Below are 21,677 nucleotides of genomic sequence, written 5' to 3'. Positions count from 1 at the left end.
GCATGACTAGTGGCTAACATTAGCCAACTTGAACTAGCCACCGAGCTAGCATACGAACTCGGTAGCACAGAGTAGATCCTCCATATGATGTTGAGAAATAGCGCATTGTGGGTCGTTTAGAAGATATCCAGAAATAAGGTAATTAATAAATATGTAATAACACAAAAACATTAACTATGTTTGTACTTATAGGTAACCAAATCGTAACTACAACTAAGTCTTTGACCACACTGTTGTTATAATGTTGAGTAAAAACTCATGTTTCCTACCCTTTAAACTAGTTTGGTGCTGAATGCTACAGTGTTGTATCATCAGGAAAAAAATTATCTCGGTTATCCGTTCTCTTGATCAGTCATCCCTTGTGTGTTTAAGAGAGCTTCCTTCAAAAAGTGTAGCTCAATTCCAACAATAATCTCTCATAAACACCTTTTATCTGTCTTTATCGGTTCAGGGAGTCCTCTTTAACGTACAGAGGCACACACATACAGTAGTTGAGCTCCACCCACTGTGATATATGAACTGTAGCAGCTCCTTATTTATTGAGCCCATTCATCAGAGGCAGGATCGGCAAACACACACAGACAACACCAGAAGCCCTGAATGACAGCCAGTGGATTTGTGTCCTAATAACAGCAAAGGAAAATATAGCAAGCCATTTATCAAACTGTCCCGATCTGGAGAGGCCCAGATAATAAGAGGATCAGATTCTCAGGGAGGGAGGGAGGGAGGGAGGGAGGGGAAAGGGAGAGAGAGGAGGGGGAAAGGGAGAGAGAGAGAAAAAGAGAGAGAGGGAAAGAAGGGGGGAGAGAGAGAGGGAAGGCGGGGAGAGAGAGAGAGGGAAGGAGGGGGAGCGAGTGAGAGAGGGGGAGGGAGACAGAAATAGATGGAGAGAGGGAGGGAGAGAGACATAGATAGGTAGAGAGAGGGAAGGAGAGAGGGGGAGGGGAGACCGAGGTACATGGAGGGAGGGAGGGAGGGAGGGAGGGAGGGAGGGAGGGAGGGAGGGAGGGAGGGAGGGAGGGAGGGAGGGAGGGAGGGAGGGAAAGAACAAAATGACAGTGATTGAATGTGTGAATATATGGGTGTTTGTATGAGAGGAGAGAGAGAGAGAGGGGGGGAGAGAGAGGTGGAGAGAGACAGAGCGAGACTAACCAGGTTTACATCCAATATTTTTACGCGATTAAAACAGCTAATTTGTTGGTAAACTTTTCAAAAGTCGACAAAAGAAAAAAGTCAGGGCTCTGTACAGGCCAGTCAAGTTCTTCCACATCTCGACAAACCATTTCTGTATGGATGGGGGCATTTTCATGCTGAAACAGGAGAGAGGCTTCCCCAAACTGTTGCCATCATCTAGAATGACATTGATGCTGTAGCGTTAAGATTTCCCTTCACTGAAACTAAGGGTCCTAGCCCAAACCATGAAAAACAATCCCAGACCTTTATTCCTTATCCACTTAACTTTACAGCTGGCACTATATGCATTGGGGCAGGTAGCGTTCTCCTGACATCCGCCAAACCCAGATTTGTCCGTCGGACTGCCAGATGGTGCAGCAGGATTCATCACTCCAGAGAATGCATTTCCATTGCTCCAGAGTCCAATGGCGGCAAGCTTAACACCACTCCAGCCGACGCTTGGCATGGCGATCGTAGGCTTGTGTGCGGCTGCTCGGCCATGGAAACCCATTTCTTGAAGCTCCCAATGAACAGTTATTGTGCTGACGTTGCTTCCAGAGGCAGTTTGGAACTCAGTAGTGACGGTTGCAACTGAAGACAGACAATTTTTACACTCTACACGCTTCAGCGGTTCCCTTCTGTTAGCTTGTGTGGCCTACCACTACGCAGCTGAGCCGTTGTTGCTCCTAACGTTTCCACTTCACAATAACAGCACTTACAGTTGACTGGCAGAAATTTTACAAACTGCCTTGTTGGAAAAGTGGCATCCTATGACGTTGCCACATTGACATTCACTGAGCTCTTCGGTACGGACAATTATACTGCCAATGTTGGTGTATGGAGAATGCATGGCTGTGTGCTCAATTTTTTACACCTGTCTGCAACGGGTGTGGCTGAAATAGCCGAATGAACTAATTTCAAGGGGTGACCACATACTTTTGAAGTGTTATCTGTGACCAACAGATGCATATCTGTATTCCCAGCAGTGGAGGTTCCTCAGAGGAGGAAGGAGACGACCATCCTCCTTAGTGAATTTCATAAAAATAGTAAAACATTAAAAAAAGTTATCCTTTTTAGCTAAAACTACACTAAATATAACCACGTCCCCAAATAACTGATTAAAACACACTTTTTGCAATGGTCTACAGTAGTCCCAACAGCACTCTGTAGGGTAGCACCACGGTGTAGCTGGAGGACAGCTAGCTCCCATCCTCCTCTGGGTACATTGACTTCCGATACAAAACCTAGGAGTCTCATGGTTCTCACACCCTTCCATAAACTGACACAGTAATTATGACAACTTCCAGAGGACGTCCTCCAACCTATCAGAGCTCTTACAGCATGTACTGACATGTTGTCCACCAAACAAAACACTGTGCTCAAAAAGAGGGATGCTATGTTAGCTAGCTGGCTATGACTATCCAACACAACACTGGAACTCTTGCAAGTCAAGGTAAGCTTTTGGTTTTATTAATTTATTGCCACTGGGGCCCGCCTGTGTAAGTGACAAACTGCTTAGTGACTGTACACTAACGTTACTGCATGATTGTAGCGGGTTTACTAACACGTTAGTTCTATTAGCTAATATGGTGACAACGATGTAGGCTGTGTGTTGCGGTTTTGTGAAGTCCACAAGAGAAGGGAGAATGTGAGAGGAGGAAAGCGTATAGATGCGAGAAGGCGGCAGGTAGCCTAGTGGTTAGAGCGTTGGGCCAGTAACCGAAAGGTTGCAAGAAGTGACAAGGTAAAAATCTGTCGTTCTGCCCCCGAACAATGCAGTTAACCCACTGTTCCTAGGCTGTCATTGAAAATAAGAATTTGTTCTTAACTGACTTGCCAAAGGTAAAAAAAATATATATAATAATTTTAAAATACAATGTGGCTGCTGTGAAAGTGAATTGTGTTTACGAATAATCAGGGGTGTATTCATTCCGCCGATTCTGTTTGAAAACGTTTTCTTAAACGGAAGCAAACGAAACAAAAACGGGGATTTGCAACTGTTGGACTAATGATTAAATCCTAGATAATGATTAAATCAGCTAGATGCAGGCAAGAGTGTACAAGGCGGTATTGAATATGGCACTGTCTGTCCATGTGTCACGGTCTGTCACCTAAATATTTTCTCTCGACCTGTGTGCACCTACATTGTAAACTTTCATTCATAGGCTAGTTTGTAGCAACCTCATGATGGGTATTGGGAAAATTTGAGTATCATGTAATAGCCTAAAACTATCGCTGTTACATTGAGCTGGGTGAATAGAATATGAATGACAGTCATCCAATATGCTGTAATAGAAATAAGGCCATGCTCATAAAAAACAAAATCGTCCTCCCTCATCTTAAACGGCACTGACCGCCACTGATTCCCAGTCATGTGAAATCAATAGATTAGGGCCTAATGAATTTATTTAAATTGACTGATTTCCTTATACTGATTATACTGATTTCGTCTTCCTTTGGCAGCCTCTCCTTACAGTTCTCTGCTGCCAATGACTGGAACGAACTGCAAAAAACTCTGAAGCTGGAGACTCTTACCTCCCTCACTAGCTTTAAGCACCATCTGTCTGTCACGTCCTGACCAGTAGAGGGTGTAGTTGGGTCAGGACGTGGCAGAAGGGAGTGTGTGTTTTTTATTGTTTCGTTGATTTTGGCCGTGTGACTTCCAATCAGGCACAGCTGTAAAGGGTTGTGGTTGATTGGGAGTCACACATAAGTTGCCTATGTTTCCTTTGTGTTTCGTGGGTAATTGTTCTTGTCATAGTGGTTGCACCTGACAGGACTGTGTTGGCTGTCAGTTTTCTTGTTTTGTTAAATTGTAAAGTGTTCGTGTGATTAAATATGACAAACCCTAACTCCGCCGCATTTTGGTCCATTTCCTCAGACAGCCGTTACAGAATTACCCACCAAACCAGGACCAAGCGGCGGAAGAGGAAGGAGCAGCAGGAGTACAGCGTGATGGACCAATGGACTTGGGAACAAATCCTGGACGGAGAGGGACCATGGACTCAGGCTGGGGATTATCGCCTCCCGCAGTGGGAGATTGAAGCGGCGAGAGCGGAGAGGCGCTATTACGAGGAGAGAGAGCGCAACGAGCGCGAGAGGCAGCCCCAATAATTTTTTTGGGGGGGGCACACGGGACAGTCGGTGGAGCGGAGGTCGGAACCAGAGCCAGTCGGGCTGACATGGGAGGTGAGCGAGGGGTACGAGGAAGAGACTGTGACAGAGTTAATGGGTAAATTAAAGGAGAGAGAGATGAGAGAGCTGCTAGTGTGGTGCATAAAGTACGGCATTCGCCCTAATGAGCGTGTCGTGGGAATGATGTCACCTGAGGCAGCTCTCCATACTCGTCCTGAGGTGCGTGCTGGTTGTCTGGTAAAGACTGTGCCTGCGCCCAGAAACAGGCCTCCTGCATGTCTTCCCAGCCCTGCACGTCCTGTGCCTACGCCCAGAACCAGGCCTCCTGCATGTCTTCCCAGCCCTGCACGTCCTGTGCCTACGCCCAGAACCAGGCCTCCTGCATGTCTTCCCATCCTGGTCAAACCCGTGCCTTCTCCACGGACCAGTCCTCCAGTGGGTCTCCCTATCCTGGTCATGCCCGTGCCTCCTCCACGGACCAGTCCTCCAGTGGGTCTCCGCATCCTGGTCAAACCCGTGCCTCCTCCACGGACCAGTCCTCCAGTGGGTCTCTCCACCCTGGTCTCTCCTGTGCCACCTCCTCAAACCAGGCCTCCAGCGGGTCTTCCCAGACTGGTGAGTCCAGGGCCTGCGCCCAGAGCCAGGCCTCCTTCTTGTCTCCCCAGCCTGGTGAATCCTGAGCCGGATCTGCCAGAGTGGCCCGTCGTGCCGGATCTGCCAGAGTGGCCCGCCGTGCCGGATCTGCCAGAGTGGCCCGCCGTGCCGGATCTGCCAGAGTGGCCCGCCGTGCCGGCCCAGCCAGAGTGGCCCGCCGGTCCTCCGGCCCAGCCCGAGTGGCCCGCCTGTCCTCCGGCCCAGCCCGAGTGGCCCGCCTGTCCTCCGGCCCAGCCCGAGTGGCCCGCCTGTCCTCCGGCCCAGCCCGAGTGGCCCGCCTGTCCTCCGGCCCAGCCCGAGTGGTCCGTCTGCCAGGGTCAGCTCGAGTGGCCTGTCTGCCCGGCGCAGCTATCGGCGCCACCAAAGTGGACGACACCGAAGGTGGAGCAAGGTTTACGTCCCGCACCTGAGCCACCTCCAGGATAGGTGGGTTGGGGGAGGGAGGGTGTAGCACTGTGCCGTCGTCCCTTTTTGTTTAGGGGATTTTTTTTTGTCGTTTTGAGGGATTTTTTTCTGTGTTTTGTGTAGGTGCATTTCGGGGTATGCACCTTTGAGGGGGGGGTACTGTCACGTCCTGACCAGTAGAGGGTGGAGTTGGGTCAGGACGTGGCAGAAGGGAGTGTGTGTTTTTTATTGTTTCGTTGATTTTGGCCGTGTGACTTCCAATCAGGCACAGCTGTAAAGGGTTGTGGTTGATTGGGAGTCACACATAAGTTGCCTACGTTTCCTTTGTGTTTCGTGGGTAATTGTTCTTGTCATAGTGGTTGCACCTGACAGGACTGTGTTGGCTGTCAGTTTTCTTGTTTTGTTAAATTGTAAAGTGTTCGTGTGATTAAATATGACGAACCCTAACTCCGCCGCATTTTGGTCCATTTCTGAAGACAGCCATTACACTGTCAGAGCAGCTCACAGATCACTGCACCTGAAGCTGGAGACTTTTCTGCCCATTTAAGGTACTCCAAAGTCTTGTTCCATTGTGTTTTATGTAATTTATCTTGGTTTGGTAATATCATTTATTCTTATTTTTGTTAAGTTTAGTCACAACATTTCTCAATTCATAGTACAGTATGTCAATCAATCAGCTGAGCATCCTGACTTATTTGCCACCTCTTATGGCATCATTTCATTGAACCACACAATTGTTCAATTCACCATCAATCCAGAGGGCTCTAAGAGTTCTCACAGTTAATTTCTTAACAATTGGCATTAATACTTGTACAAATATTTCCAGTGCTGCATCTGGATTCACTTCCTCATACACATCAGACCAACATACATGTATTTACATCTTCAACAAAAGAGTCCTGAGAAAACATTTTGTATGATCTCTTAAATTATTTTAGGCCCAACCTTTGGCACTTTGTCTTTCCTTGTCATTGCCAAAGGTTATGGTCACGACAACTAATGGAAACTGATATTACTTTGGAGCAAAGCTCTACAGCATTATTAAAGATATTACCAATACAAGTGGATGTCACAGATCCAACACTATTGGTATGCACTCTAGTTGTTTGAGTGATAACCTGGGTCATATTACAGGCATTAGTCACAGTTAGAAGGTTCCTCTCGAGAGAACAGCTAGTTAGTTGCTAACCAGTCAATGTTCAGGTCACTCAGAAAATAGACCTCTCTGTTAACATCACATACACTATCAAGCATTGCACACATATTATCCAAGTACTGACTGTTAGCACTTAGCGGCCTATATCAACACCCCAAAATAAGAGGCTTTAGATGAGGCAGGTGAACTTGCAACCAAACCATGTCATCAACATTTGACATGAGATCATCTCTAAGCTTTAAGGGAATATGGTTCTGAACATATACCGCAATACCTTCCCCATAGGCATTCCTGTCTTTTCTGTAGATGTTATGACCTTGTATTGCTATATCAAAGGAATTATCTAAGTGAGTTTCAGAGATGGCCAGTATATGAATGTTATCCAATGTTAGTAAGTTATTGATTTTATAAACCTTATTTCTAAGGCTACATACAGCATATTAATATGGGCTATTCTTAGCCCTTTCCTGGGTAGCTTATCGACATCATATATAAAAAATCGAATAAAACATTATTTAGCAAATAGTCAGCCAATCAGGCTCTTGTAAGTGTCAGTTTGTGTATATGTGATGTTGGGTTGAAGCTACTGATCCGGAAGTTTGGCTCTCTCAGTCCTCCTAGGCTTGTGGGTGGGAGGGTGGACAATGAGCTTGTCGTAGCAGATGTAAGCAATGTTCTCACGCTCTCTGGCAGCTTTCATAGCTGGGATAAGCTATTTCCACCTCTGGCGCACAGCTTCAGAGAAGTCCTCGTTGAGGAAGATGTTGGTCCCTCTCAAGTTCTTGGCTCTTTCCAGAACAGTCATCTTGTCCTTGAACCTAAGAGAACTTGACCTCTATCGGCCTGGGTCTGTCACTTGGGCTCGTCACAGGTTTTCCAGACCTGTGGGCGTGGCTCCACCTCAATCTTTCTATGATCCATCTGCAGCTTTTTTTTGATCATTTTTAACTTTCTTCTCAGACTCCGAACAGGTCTCTTGTGGAGACTTTGGTATGCCATCCACAACAATGTTATTCCTCCTGGATTGTCCCTCTAGAAAGTCTGTTTAATGATTTATAGACAGTGCTGATGTCATGTCTCGTGGACTTAGTGCTTTGTTATCTTGCTGCTTTTTCATGACATCCACCTCTCCTTGTAAGAACTGCAAACTGTTCTGAAGGACTTGGACCACTCTGGTCAGACATCCACCTCTCCCTGGGAGAACTGCAAACTGTTCTGAAGGACTTGGACCACTCTGGTCAGACATCCACCTCTCCCTGGAAGAACTGCAAACTGTTCTGAAGGCCTTGGACCACTCTGGTCAGACATCCACCTCTCCCTGGAAGAACTGCAAACTGTTCTGAAGGCCTTGGACCACTCTGGTCAGACATCCACCTCTCCCTGGGAGAACTGCAAACTGTTCTGAAGGCCTTGGACCACTCTGGTCAGACATCCACCTCTCCCTGGAAGAACTGCAAACTGTTCTGAAGGCCTTGGATCTCTCTGGTCAGACATCCACCTCTCCCTGGGAGAACTGCAAACTGTTCTGAAGGCCTTGGATCTCTCTGGTCAGACATCCACCTCTCCCTGGGAGAACTGCAAACTGTTCTGAAGGCCTTGGATCTCTCTGGTCAGATAGTACATTATTTTGTCAGTTGAGTCCACCAGTATTTGGACAAAGCGCTTGAATCTATGTTCCTGTAACAATTGCTTGTAGACATCTTGTTGTTGATTTTAACTTTGGGCGGCATGATGGTAGCAACCTAGGCTAACGCTGGTACTCCGAGCAATTCCAGCCGGCACAGCTCACAGGGCTGATGGAAACCACAATAAACAGCAGGGATTTAAATAGCTACAAGCCCAGGACAATCCGTGGTCCCAGCCACAAGGGCTAACCCCGTCATGGGCTGTGTTCAAACTATCCCAGACAGACAGACAGTAGCAGTACCAGCAACATTTTAACACTACATACCGCAACATTTTTTGTGACAAAACCATCAGTATCGTTGAAAATGCAATGGGAACCCATTTAACTTGTATTTTTTGGTTCGGCACACTGGAATTTAACCGTAGAGTTATTTTAACGTGCACTACATCATCACACACAGCTTTTTATCCGCAACAAGTCAATTTGATGGAAATGCATCTCTGGTGGGAAAATGCGCATCTCTGGTGGGAAAATGTGCATACATTATTTATGCCGATTTTAGAATATTTGCATGAAAATCTGTTGCCAATTGGATGGAGACCTAGATAGTGATGGAAACCTAGCTACTGATATGAAGAAATGAAAAAACAACATCCTCATTAAGGAAGCTTGATAAGGGGGAGGACAGCCCTATTTTATCCAGTAGTTTTGGCATATCGTGTTGATACCACGGCTTTTCTCTATTGCAGCGTTTGTTTGTCTGAGTCTGACATATTTGTACTTATACTCAAGGATCCCAACTAAGACGCAGGGATACCAATTGCTCGCTTCGCATCTTAAAACAAATCTACCGTCAAACAGTATTTCAAGGGCACTCTAGATAAAGCTTCCTCCCATTCCTCCGGTCTTGAGTTTATCTAACAGAGAGAAAAGTGAGTGCCACGGCACAACGCATCATCAGCCAGCAAACTCAATAAAAAACAGCTGGGGAGCAGAGGAGGTGGGTCATGCGTTGTCGTGGGTTTCGTTTTGGTAGCCATGGCAACCCGGTTAACCTATTTGTCATGGTGGAAATAAGCAAATGGAAGGGGGAGTGATTACCCACATGGCTCTGGAAGGGAGAGTGATTACCCACACGGCTCTGGAAGGGAGAGTGATTACCCACACGGCTCTGGAAGGGAGAGTGATTACCCACACGGCTCTGGAAGGGAGAGTGATTACCCACACGGCTCTGGAAGGGAGAGTGATTACCCACATGGCTACGGAAGGGAGAGTGATTAAACACACGGCTACGGAAGGGGGAGTGATTACCCACACGGCTCTGGAAGGGGGAGTGATTACCCACACGGCTCTGGAAGGGGGAGTGATTACCCACACGGCTCTGGAAGGGAGAGTGATTACCCACACGGCTCTGGAAGGGAGAGTGATTACCCACACGGCTCTGGAAGGGAGAGTGATTACCCACACGGCTCTGGAAGGGGGAGTGATTACCCACACGGCTCTGGAAGGGGGAGTGATTACCCATACGGCTACGGAAGGGGGAGTGATTACCCACACGGCTACGGAAGGGGGAGTGATTACCCACACGGCTCTGGAAGGGGGAGTGATTACCCACACGGCTCTGGAAGGGAGAGTGATTACCCACACGGCTCTGGAAGGGAGAGTGATTACCCACACGGCTCTGGAAGGGAGAGTGATTACCCACATGGCTCTGGAAGGGGGAGTGATTACCCACATGGCTACGGAATGGGGAGTGATTACCCACACGGCTCTGGAAGGGGAAGTGATTACCCACATGGCTATGTAGAACTACATTATTATTATTTGGCAGGTCAGGAGTTCCCATCAACTGGTACAGAAATGTAAAATCTGTGACGTCATGACTGTGTAGCATACTGTGTAACATGCTGTGATGTCATGACTGTGTAGAATCCTGTGATGTCATGACTGTGTAGCATCCTGTGATGTCATGACTATGTAGCACACTGTGTAGCATCCTGTGATGTCATGACTGTAACATACTGTGTAGCATAATGTGATGTCATGACTGTGTAACATACTGTGTAGCATCCTGTGATGTCATGACTGTGTAACATACTGTGTAGCATAATGTGATGTCATAACTGTGTAGCATGCCATCATCCCATGACAGCTAATAACAGATCTTTGCTTCTGTCACTTCCAAAAAGGATTCCAGATAAAAATACAGCACACTTTTTGAAAACGATTCCCATAACTTGATCCCCCCCTAATATCAACAAGGAACAAAGTAGATTAGGGTGACAGATTTATGGACTTCCCAGAGCCAAATAGATTAGTCTGTTTGCACACAGTCTGTTCAAACAGTACAACTTTCCCCCACATACGGAACAGAGCAGAGCTCGGCAATTATACCCTACTGTAGCTATAGTCACATTTCTATACCGTTTATGTAAAAATACTTTGAATATTGCATATAGCACCTCTTTGTACTGGCAAGGTCATATCTGAGCCACTGGCATCGGCTCTGTATTCATTAATATATTCCACAGTTAGTAGATGACTCTTGCCTGGGCTGTTGTTTCAATGGCTAGTGATGTTAGCATCACATAGAGAGGTGTGAGGGGTAGTTGTTGGGAAAAACAGCTTGCACAACAACTAGGCTTCCATTTTCTTTTTTTCTTTTTTCTGTCAGTTTCCCCTTAGAAATTTGTGATAAAACAACAGAGTAAGACAACGAGACTTCATTTTAAGTATCTACGAGTCTTAGAAAAACTCTATATAAATCCAAAAGTACATTACTTCCGTTAGGGCCTCTAGGATCTCAAATGGCATTCCAGCATATCCAGGATGTCTTAGATATCCTGGCTACGTTTGTAACCCAAGTATTCTCTCATCAGGAATGCTGAATGTACTAGTACACAGTATCAACTCATGTTTCAGAGCTGGCTTGGCTAATAGCTGCTCTGCTCTCTCTCTCGCGCGCTCTTCAACCGGGGCGCGTAGCGTGACCTTGTGACCTTGTGTACAGCATGATGTCATTATGGGCCCGCTCTTGGGCAGGAAACGATGCGTTCTGCTGGAGAGGAAGAAAGAAAGGAGCCATGTTGTCGCTAATGGAGACTGGAATCTCCCAGGACGGTGCCGAAGCAATCTGGCATCTTAAATACCAGACAAGCTGGCGATTGGCCACAACACAGCGCTCGGCGCTCGTTCAGTCACAACTCATTTAATAAGAGTATCAAAGCAAGGCAAGCCGGTTGCCGGTCCCCACCCCGCCAAGGAACTGGTAAAGCCGACACATGAGCCCCTTAATGATAATGGGACTGTCTGCCAGTCAACCGATGCCAATTTACAACACGTTGCTCTGTGGTTTGATTGTCTGCTCTGCTCGCTTGGTCCCATGATAGATCGTTAGCTCTGATGACGCTCGACAGCTGAACAAAGTGCCAGATCTGACCATTTCAATAACAACATCATAACACATTATCAATATAGCCAAACAAAATATAGCTTTATCAATTGTTAGAACCCTGTCATTTTATAGCCTGGCGTGATTATTGGAGATATCACTTGACAAAACACTGTCACTTCCGATCCTCACACTTGTCTATATGACTACTGGCGTACTTTGCCCTGACTGAAGCCTAAATGTTATCTAACTGTTCAAAGATTATCCTCTATTGTTTTAAAATTAGCACATTTTAATTCATGGTCTGAAAAACAAAACTGTTCAGAACCCCTGAATGTTAAACAGAATTCCTGCTGGGCTCACGGTGCCCCGAGGGAGTTCCTGTAGTAGTCCTTGCTTCGGTAGATTGAAGGACAAGCACCTCTGTGTGACTCCACAACATTACACTTTCTTGCTTGCTTTGCTTGTCTGGATATGCTGATTCGTGAATATGCAATGTGTTCTGTATCCTGTTCTAGCCCCCACATCGTGAAATGAAATCTCAGCAGGGAATGCCAGGATAAAAGAGTCCAGCATCATGAGACGTTCTCCGCCTCCGATCAACACATGCGCATAGGAATGCTTCCAAAATGGTACTCCCTGTTCACTGCACTATATAGGGAATAGGGTGCCATTTTGGGATGCAATCATCAAATAGCAGCCCAGGTGTAAGATCAAAGCAAATCGCTTGGGTGCCCTCCCATCTCCCCTCCCCTCTCCTCCCCTCCCCCTCCTCATCTCCCCAGTCTTCTCCCCTCCCATCTTCTCATCTCCCCTCCCCTCTTCTCATCTCCCCTCCCACCTCTTCTAATCTCATCTCACCTCTTCTCCCCTCCCATCTTCTCATCTCCCCGCCCATCTTCTCATCTCCCCTCCCCTCTTCTCATCTCCCCTGCCATCTTATCTCCCCTGCCTACCTCACTCCATTTTCTCATCTCCTCATCTCCCATCCCTCCCATCTTCTCATCTCCCCTCTTCTCATCTCCCCTCACTCCATTTTCTCCTCTCCCCTCCCTCCCTCCCCCTCCCTCCATCTTCTCATCTCCCAATCATCTCCCCTCCCCTCATCTCCACTCCCCTCATCTCCGCTCCCCTTTCCTCCTCATCCAGGCTGCATCACACCCGGCCATGATTGGGAGTCCCATAGGGAGGCGCACAATTGGCCCAGCGTCGCCCGGGTTTGGCCGGGCGAATAAAGGTTACATTTCTTTTTTTTTTTTTAATAATCTCCCCTCTTCTTATCTCCCCTCCTCCTCATCTTCCTTCCCCTTCATCCACCTACTCTACAGACAGGTTATGACATGTATTGGCTTCTTTACTCCAGCTGTTCCTCACCTTTCTCTCTCAGAAAGATTAACAACGACACGTATGAACGCGCAAACCAAACACCGTGATCAAAATGGCCACCTCGAACACAAACTAGATTTATGCAAATCTGCTGTGTTTAAATATTCCCCTGTGTTGTTGCCTTAGGAGCCGGGAGAGAGGAGATAGAACAATGGATTCAAAGGGAGTGAGCAAGCCACCGCTTCTAATAGCCTTGAACAAGGTGTGAGATGAGCTTAGCATTTCCATGGCAACGGGGGGCTTGGATGAGCCAATCCCCTGTCGTCGGGTACAGTGCGCTCATAGCTACCTTCAACATTCTCACACCTACTGGCACACAAAGACACAGTGGTTAGGGAGAGAACAAGAGAACTCTGACTCATCTCCTAGATCTACAGTACGGCAAAGAGCTAATGCTTTTGGAATGATAATGCCCTGGAACCAGACTTATTATACAGCACGATCTCTGAGATCTTAACCATTTTTTGCTTTCCCCGACTGATTCTTTTGCACAGCCACCCGCCTCACATTGTCACACGGGTTTCTTCGCAGTAACAATTCCTCATGTCATTTCATTGGTATCCTTTCCCTCATCATCATCATCATCACTCTACCGCAGAAGGATTAGGACTTTCAGAGACATATTAGGATCGAATTAAGTCTTTCTTTCATTACAAACAGAAATTGAAAGGATCACTGCCACTACCTCACTTAAAACCAAGGTGCATGAATTGATGAGCAAACCGAGGTAGAGAGGAGATTAATTAACACTTGGAGGACAAATGGAATAAAATAAAATAAATCTTCTTTATTGCAAAAAAGTAGAACCAAGGCGTTTTGGCTTTTGGCCTTCTTAAGGTTTTTTACAGAAATAAGAAGGAATGAGGCTTTGAAACATTTCAAAATGTTCTCAGGGAACAATCACAAAGAATATGCAAATAAAAACATGTGATTGGTTAAAACAGTTGTTGAAAGTTGCACTGACCAATGGAATATGAAAACACTAAAATAACATGAAATTATATAATTTTGATGTTGGTTCTACTTTTTGCAGTACAAACTGAGAGAAAATACAGCATATATGGTTGTTGTGCTGTAGAAAACAGTGGTATTGCTGTAGAAAACGGTGGTATTGCTGTAGAAAACGGTGGTATTGCTGTAGAAAACGGCGGTGTTGCTGTAGAAAACCGTGGTATTGCTGTAGAAAATGGCGGTATTGCTGTAGAAAACGGTGGTATTGCTGTAGAAATGGCGGTATTTCTGTAGAAAACAGTGGTATTGCTGAATAAAACAGTGGTATTACTGTAGAAAACAGTGGTATTGCTGTAGAAAACAGTGGTATTGCTGTAGAAAACAGTGGTATTGCTGTAGAAAGCGGCGTTATTGCTGTAGAAAGCGGTGGTATTGCTATAGAAAAGGTGGTATTGCTATAGAAAACTATGGTATTGCTGAATAAAACGATGGTATTGCTGTAGAAAACGGGGGTATTGCTGTAGAGAACTATGGTATTGCTGTAGAAAACTAAGGTATTGCTGTAGAAACCGTCCTAGAAAAGAGTGCTTTGCTATGTGTCAGCTCTAAGAGAGGTCATCTAGAAAACACTGGCCCAAATGGAACACTATTCCCTTTATAGTGCACTACTTTTCACTACAGCCCTGGTCAAAAGTAGTGCACTATAATGGGAATAGGGTTCCATTTGGGATGCACACAGTCTCATTATGCAGTAAATGATTTCTTATTCTCCATGCTAACTCACCCTGATCCAGAACTTCCTCCTCCTCGCGCTTGGGCTGCAGCAGCGCCATGTCATCTTGATGCTCTTTGAGGGAAGAAGCACAGTTAAGTCTCCTCTCAAAATGCAACCAGAGCCACAATGGAGAGATCTTTTATAAGTACAACCTGGTTTCTGCTAAATCTGTTCAATGGTCGTTTCGAGTCATAATATTTTACCCAAACAAGTGGCAGGGCTGCATTTTTTGCTGAAAAACAAATCCCAGACTCTAGCTTTAAAGACTCATTGAAAGGACAGAGTCTGGCCCAAACAAACTAAGATATCTCAGTTTATATACAATTCTATTGGAATTTATATCTCAGTTTATACACAATAGTGTTGGGATTTATATCTCAGTTTATACACAATACTGTTGGGATTTATATCTCAGTTTATATACAGTACTATTGGATTTATATCTCAGTTTATATACAATACTATTGGATTTATATCTCAGTTTATATACAACACTATTGGATTTATATCTCAGTTTATATACAATACTATTGGATTTATATCTCAGTTTATATACAATACTATTGGATTTATATCTCAGTTTATATACATCACTATTGGATTTATATCTCAGTTTATATACAATACTATTGGGATTTATATCTCAGTTTATATACAATACTATTGGATTTATATCTCAGTTTATATACTGATAAAATAGCCAACGTTTCCACCAGTAAAATCAACATTTAACCTGTTAGTAGCCATATTCCTGTATTTGACGAGATATAAGGTTTGACTACCTGGGGTAGCTGGGGCTCCAGCAGAGTGCATCATGTGGTGCATCATCATGTCTGGAGGAACCGTGATGGGCACGTTGGCCTCGGGCGGAATGTTCTGGAACAGCTCCTTGGAGCCGTCCTCCATGCACTCCTGGAAGGGTGCTGCGTGTCTGCTCTCCATGTAGTACATCATGTAGAAGTTGCACATCTCGTCATCAGAGGTACCTCTGTGGAAGAAGGGCGTGTCAACGAGACAAAATGGAGGCGGAGTCAAGAGCCATTCCCCCCCCCAGTACATAAAATAGTACATATCATAGAGTGGGGGAATGTTTGTTGTTATGTTGCGCCTCGTCAACAATCACCAAGGCTCAGAGGTTCACATGACTGAGGTTGACTGAAGTCAACGTGGAGAGGGGAACACACACTGAAAACAAAACACACCTGTTGATTCAATCCCCCATAAGGTCACAACCACTCTGCATGGAAGCTCTCCAGCCTGGCATAAATTTCTTTTAATTTCTCATTTTAATTAGTGAGCTAAAACAATTAGCTTTACAAGGCGCCTCTCTTCTTTAGTTTTTTTCCCTCTTGGAAGCCATTTTAATCATGTCTCTGTCCAAGGAGGGGGAGGGGGAAGCACGGGGGCGAGAGGCTTCCTGAGAGATACGTCAATGCACACTCCGCCACTGCTGCCGTCGCACACTCCCGCCCTCTCTCCCTCGCCATGGCAACAGTAATGACGCAGCAGACATGCAACCGCACACAGACAGTCAACACACACACACACTCACACATAAGAGGGATCACTCAAACAGGAAATCATGAAAAATGCAGGTTCCCAGGAGACATGTGGGAACAGGCAGTCTCTCTGTGCTTGACGCTTCTTCCCTCCTCAGAGCACACATGCTCCCCCAGCCCCTGACAAACGTATATGGTACATCAGGCAGCCAGCGACCAGGGAGAGGAGACGGAGGAGAAGATATAGGAGTAGAGGAGAGGGGATAGATAGATAGATAAAGGATAGAGCACTGGCTCAGTGGGAAGCAGGCAGAAAGTCCCAGCTGCCTGTCACACAGTCCAGTGATGTATAGCTCAGAACCCAACACCATGCAAACACGACGGTGGCAGATTCAAGGAAAAGGCTCTGAGGCGGGCAAACAAGGCCACTCAGGCAGCTCGCTCCCATGCAGCCTACACAGTACCGTGATACTCCTCTAACAACAAACCATTTACTCTACAGGGGGGGGGGATAAGAAAAATGGGTGTCGTTAAATTACTTAAGAGCTACAGCGTCTGAGTGGGAGGTACTTTAATTACTGGTAAGAGAAACGTTGTTGATAAAAAGTCAAGAGGAGCGCAAGGGAACTCACCCGATATATGTTTTGGTGGTCCGTCCTTCCCCCGGTGAAGACACATCGAGCAGCAAGTGTGTCTCCGTACTTCACGTTGATTCCCTTGGTGGCAGGATAGAATGCCTATGGTGTATAAATATGGGTTAGACAACAAATCAACAGGACGCTGCAAACCTAATTTCTTTAACAGTGTTGTGATTACCAGGTGTATCCCTAAAAGCATTGGAGTCACTGTGACATGAAGAGAAATGACAGAAAAGCTCTGGTTATATGTGACTGATCGGCTCGATCTTATGTAGCAACATTTGAAATTGTTATTTTTACATTGGATAAAAGTAGAGACTCAAGAGCTAGAAAATTGTATATCATACACTGCAGTTGAGCAACAACAAGAAAGTAATTCTACTTTGAAAGTAAATAAACTTGTAACCCCACTTTTAAGAAAATGGTTTTGGTACACCAACTGGAGAGCTCTTCTTTGTCTACACACATTCAGCAAAAGTTCACACCCTCTTAAGCCTTAGCCCCACCCATCTCTTTAAGGATTCACATGTGAGGCCATGTGCTAAACAGAGTGAGTAGTGCAGTAAACAACCAAAGATTTCAAGACTAAAGTCTGGTTTATACTACGTCTATTGACATGTCTGTAGACAGTTGTCTCACTGACATCATGAACATTTTATTGTCATCCGACATCAAAATTGTCGTTGTCGTTATGAAAAAGTCTTAAATACAAAAATGACAGGCTGCATGACATCTGCAGCCTGGTGGTCAAAAAAATAGCATAACTGGTGTATTTAACACCAATAAGCCCATCCTTTTTAAAATGTATTTAGTATATGTCAATCTAACAAACCAGGCAACTAAAAGCAACTTTCTAAACCATGTTTTGGTTTGTTTCTAGCTTGTTAGCTAGTTAATGTTAAGTTAGCTGGCTAGCCAGTTCAAATAATGACCACATCATATAGCTGACTAATGTCTTCAGCTAATTTGCATTCATTATTATTGGAAAATAAACTCACAACAAGAGAATTCTTTACAAGTTAATGGCGAGCTAATTACAGAAAACAGCTTACGTTTGTGAGTGTGATGAAATAAAAGCAGGGCATTCTACCTGAGAATGTTAGAACTTGGACACGGTCTCGTTGGCCAAATGTTATATCCTAAGTTATATACAGTTGAAGTCGGGAAGGTTACATACACCTTAGCCAAATACATTTAAACTCAGTTTTTCACAATTCCTGACATTTAATCCTAGTAAATTCCCTGTCTTAGGTAAGTTAGGATCCCCACTTTATTTTAAGAATGTGAAATGTCAGAATAATAGTAGAGGGAATGATTTATTTCAGCTTTTATTTCTTTCATCACATTTCCAGTGGGTCAGAAATGTACATACACTCAATTAGTATTTGGTAGCATTGCCTTTAAATTGTTTAACTTGGGTCAAACGTTTTGGGTAGCCTTCCACAAGCTTCCCACAATAAGTTGGATGAATTTTGGCCCATTCCTCCTGACAAAGCTGGTGTAACTGAGTCAGGTTTGTTTGTAGGCCTCCTTGCTCGCACACGCCTTTTCAGTTCTGCCCGCAAATTTTCTATACGTTTGAGGTCAGGGCTTTGTAATGGCCACTCCAATACCTTGACTTTGTTGTCCTTAAGCCATTTTGCCACAACTTGTGAAGTATGCTTGGGGTCATTGTCCATCTGGAAGACCCATTTGCAACCAAGCTTTACCTTCCTGACTGATGTCTTGAGATGTTGCTTCAATATATCCACCTAATTTTCCTCCCTCGTGATGCCATCTATTTTGTGAAGTGCACCAGTCGCTCCTGCAGCAAAGCACCCCCACAACATGATGCTGCCACCCCCGTGCTTCACGGATGGGATGGTGTTCTTCGGATTGCAAGCCTCCCCCTTTTTCCACCAAACACAATGATGGTCATTATGACCAAACAGTTCTATTTTTGTTTCATCAGACCAGAGGACATTTCTCCAAAAAGTACGATCTTTGTCCCCATGTGCAGTTGCAAACCGTAGTCTGGCTTTTTTATGGTGGTTTTGAAGCAGTGGCTTCTTCCTTGCTGAGTGGCCTTTCAGGTTATGTCGATAGAGGACTCGTTTTAGTGTGGATATATAAACTTTTGTGCCTGTTTCCTCCAGCATCTTCACAAGGCCTTGGCTGTTGTTCTGGGATTGATTTGCACTTTTCGCACCAGATTACGTTCATCTCTAGGAGACAGAAGGCGTCTCCTTCCTGAGCGGTATGACGGCTGCATGGTCCCATGGTGTTTATACTTGTGTACTATTGTTTGTACAGATGAACGTGGTACCTTCAGACGTTTAGAAATTGCTCCCAAGGATGGACCAGACTTGTGAAGGTCTACAATTTCTTTCTGAGGTCTTGGCTGATTTCTTTGGATTTTCCCATGATGTCAAGCAAAGAGGCACTGAGTTTGAAGGTAGGCCTTGAAACACATCCACAGGCACACCTCCAATTGACTCAAATCATGTCAATTAGCCTATCAGACGCTTCTAAAGCCATGACATAATTTTCTGGAATTTCCCAAGTTGTTTAAAGGCACAGTCAACTTAGTGTATGTAAACTTCTGACCCACTGGAATTGTGATACAGTGAATAATAAGTGAAATAATCTGTCTGTAAACAATTGCTGGAAAAATTACTTGTGTCATGCACAAAGTAGACGTCCTAACCGACTTGCCAAAACTATAGTTTGTTAACAAGAAATTTGTGGAGTGGTTGAAAAACTGAGTTTTAATGACTCCAACCTGAGTGTATGTAAACTTCCGACTTCAACTGTACCAGTCACCAAGAGGTTTTCTTTATGTTTACAATGTTCTACATTGTAGAATAATAGTGAAGACAACAAAACTGTGAAATAACACAAATGGAATCATGTAGTAACCAAAAAAGTGTCAAACAAATCAAAATAAATGTTATATTTGAGATTCTTCAAAGTAGCCACCCTTTGCCTTGATGACAGCTTTGCACACTCTTGGCATTCTCTTTACCAGCTACATGATGTAGTCACCTGGAATGCATTTCAATTAACAGGTGTGCCTTGATAAAAGTTTATTTGTGGAATTTCTTTCCTTCTTAATGCGTTTGAGCCAATCAGTTGTGTTGTGACAAGGTAGGGGTGGTATACAGAAGATGGTCTTTTACCAGATAGGGTTAAGTCCATATTATGGCAAGAACAGCTCAAATAAGAAAAGAAAAGAGAATGTCCATCATGACTTTAAGACATGAATACAGACAATTTAAGTCACAAATAGTGCAGTCTCAAACACCATCAAGCTCTATGATGAAACTGGTTCTCATAAGAACCGCCACAGGAAAGGAAGACCCAGAGTTACCTCTGCTGCAGAGGATAAGTTCATTAGAGTTAACTGCACCTCAGATTGCAGCCCAAATAAATGCTTCACAGAGTTCAAGTTATAGACACATCTCGACATCAGCTGTTCAGAGGAGACTGTGTGAATCCGGCCTTCATGGTCAAATTGCTGCAAAGAAACCACTACTAAAGGACACCAATAATAATAAGAGAGTTGCTTGGGCCAAGAAACACGAGCAATGGACATTAGACCGGTGGAAATCTGTCCTTTGGTCTGATGAGTCCAAATTTTAGATTTTTGGTTCCAACCACTGTGTCTTTGTGAGACGCAGAGTAGATGAACGGATGATCTATGCATGTGTGGTTCCCACCGTGAAGCATGGAGGTGGTGGTGTGATGGTGCTTTGCTGGTGACACTGTCAGTGATATATTTCAAATTCAAGGCACACTTAACCAGCATGGCAACCACAGCATTCTGCTGTGATACACCATCCCATCTGGTTTGCGCTTAGTGGGACAAAAATGTGTTTTTCAACAGGACAAGGACCCAACACACCTCCAGGCTGTGTAAGGGCTATTTTACCAAGAAGGAGAGTGATGGAGAGCTGCATCAGATGACCTGGCCTCCACAATCACCCGACCTCAACCCAATTGAGATGGTTTGGGATGAGTTGGACCACAACGTAAAGGAAAAGCAGCCAACAAGTACTCAGCATATGTAGGTACTCCTTCAAGAGTGTTGGAAAAGCATTCCTCATGAAGCTGGTTGAGAGAATGCCAAGAGTGTGCAAAGCTGTCATCAAGGCAAAGGGTGACTACATTGAAGAATCTAAAATATAAACTATATTTTGATTTGTTTAACACTTTTTTGGTTAGTACATGATTCCATATTTGTTATTTAATAGTTGATGTCTTCACAATTATTCTACAATGTAGAAAATAGTAAAAAATTAAGAAAAACCGTTGAACGTTTGACTGGTACTGTACAAACCACCCTACTAAAATAGTTACATAAAATCATAATATGAGGTACTTCTCCAGTTACAGGGATACAACATGAACCAATGGAGCCAGAGATATACTGATACATCTCCAAAGCTATAAATACTTCGGGGTTAAGCAATGTGCTGCATGCATCCTGTTTGGAAAATAACAGTGGGAGTGCTGCTTGAAACACAAGTCTATTCAAGGATTTAAACAATATCAAATTGAAGCCGGAGTTTAGAAAGCCAACTTAACACGAACAACAAAACCCACCATTATTCAGAACGAATATACTCACAGCTTCAGAGACATGGGAGTCATTAAGAGTGACTATTACACGGCAACCATGTTCAGCCATGGTTATCTAAATGTGCTCTTTGCTTATCTCCCCCCCCTGCATTCCACTGGAGGAACACACTAGAATACTAGCTCCCTAATAACCTACTGACAGCTTGGTGTGTGACATGTAAACTGCACTCCATTAGTCTCCCAAATATCTTATAATCCCTACACAACAAGGTTACAGGTCTCCAGTTGGGTTACCACTATTGGCCAAGCTGCAACGTCAAAATAGGC

General features: G+C 44.6%; 1 protein-coding gene across 1 annotated transcript in view; it reads right to left on the bottom strand.

Annotated features, from left to right (window-relative positions):
* Window positions 1–21,677, bottom strand: part of pam (peptidylglycine alpha-amidating monooxygenase) — a 178,904-nt gene that overhangs the window by 51,086 nt on the left and 106,141 nt on the right. The window contains 4 exon segments of the mRNA XM_014145629.2: window positions 14,663–14,725; window positions 15,436–15,641; window positions 16,785–16,816; window positions 16,818–16,889. Coding sequence (XP_014001104.2) covers window positions 14,663–14,725; window positions 15,436–15,641; window positions 16,785–16,816; window positions 16,818–16,889 — 373 coding nt within the window.

This window comes from Salmo salar, chromosome ssa01 (assembly GCF_905237065.1).
Source record: "Salmo salar chromosome ssa01, Ssal_v3.1, whole genome shotgun sequence".
Taxonomy (NCBI): Eukaryota; Metazoa; Chordata; class Actinopteri; order Salmoniformes; family Salmonidae; genus Salmo; species Salmo salar.
This window is presented reverse-complemented; position numbering and strand designations above follow the sequence as displayed.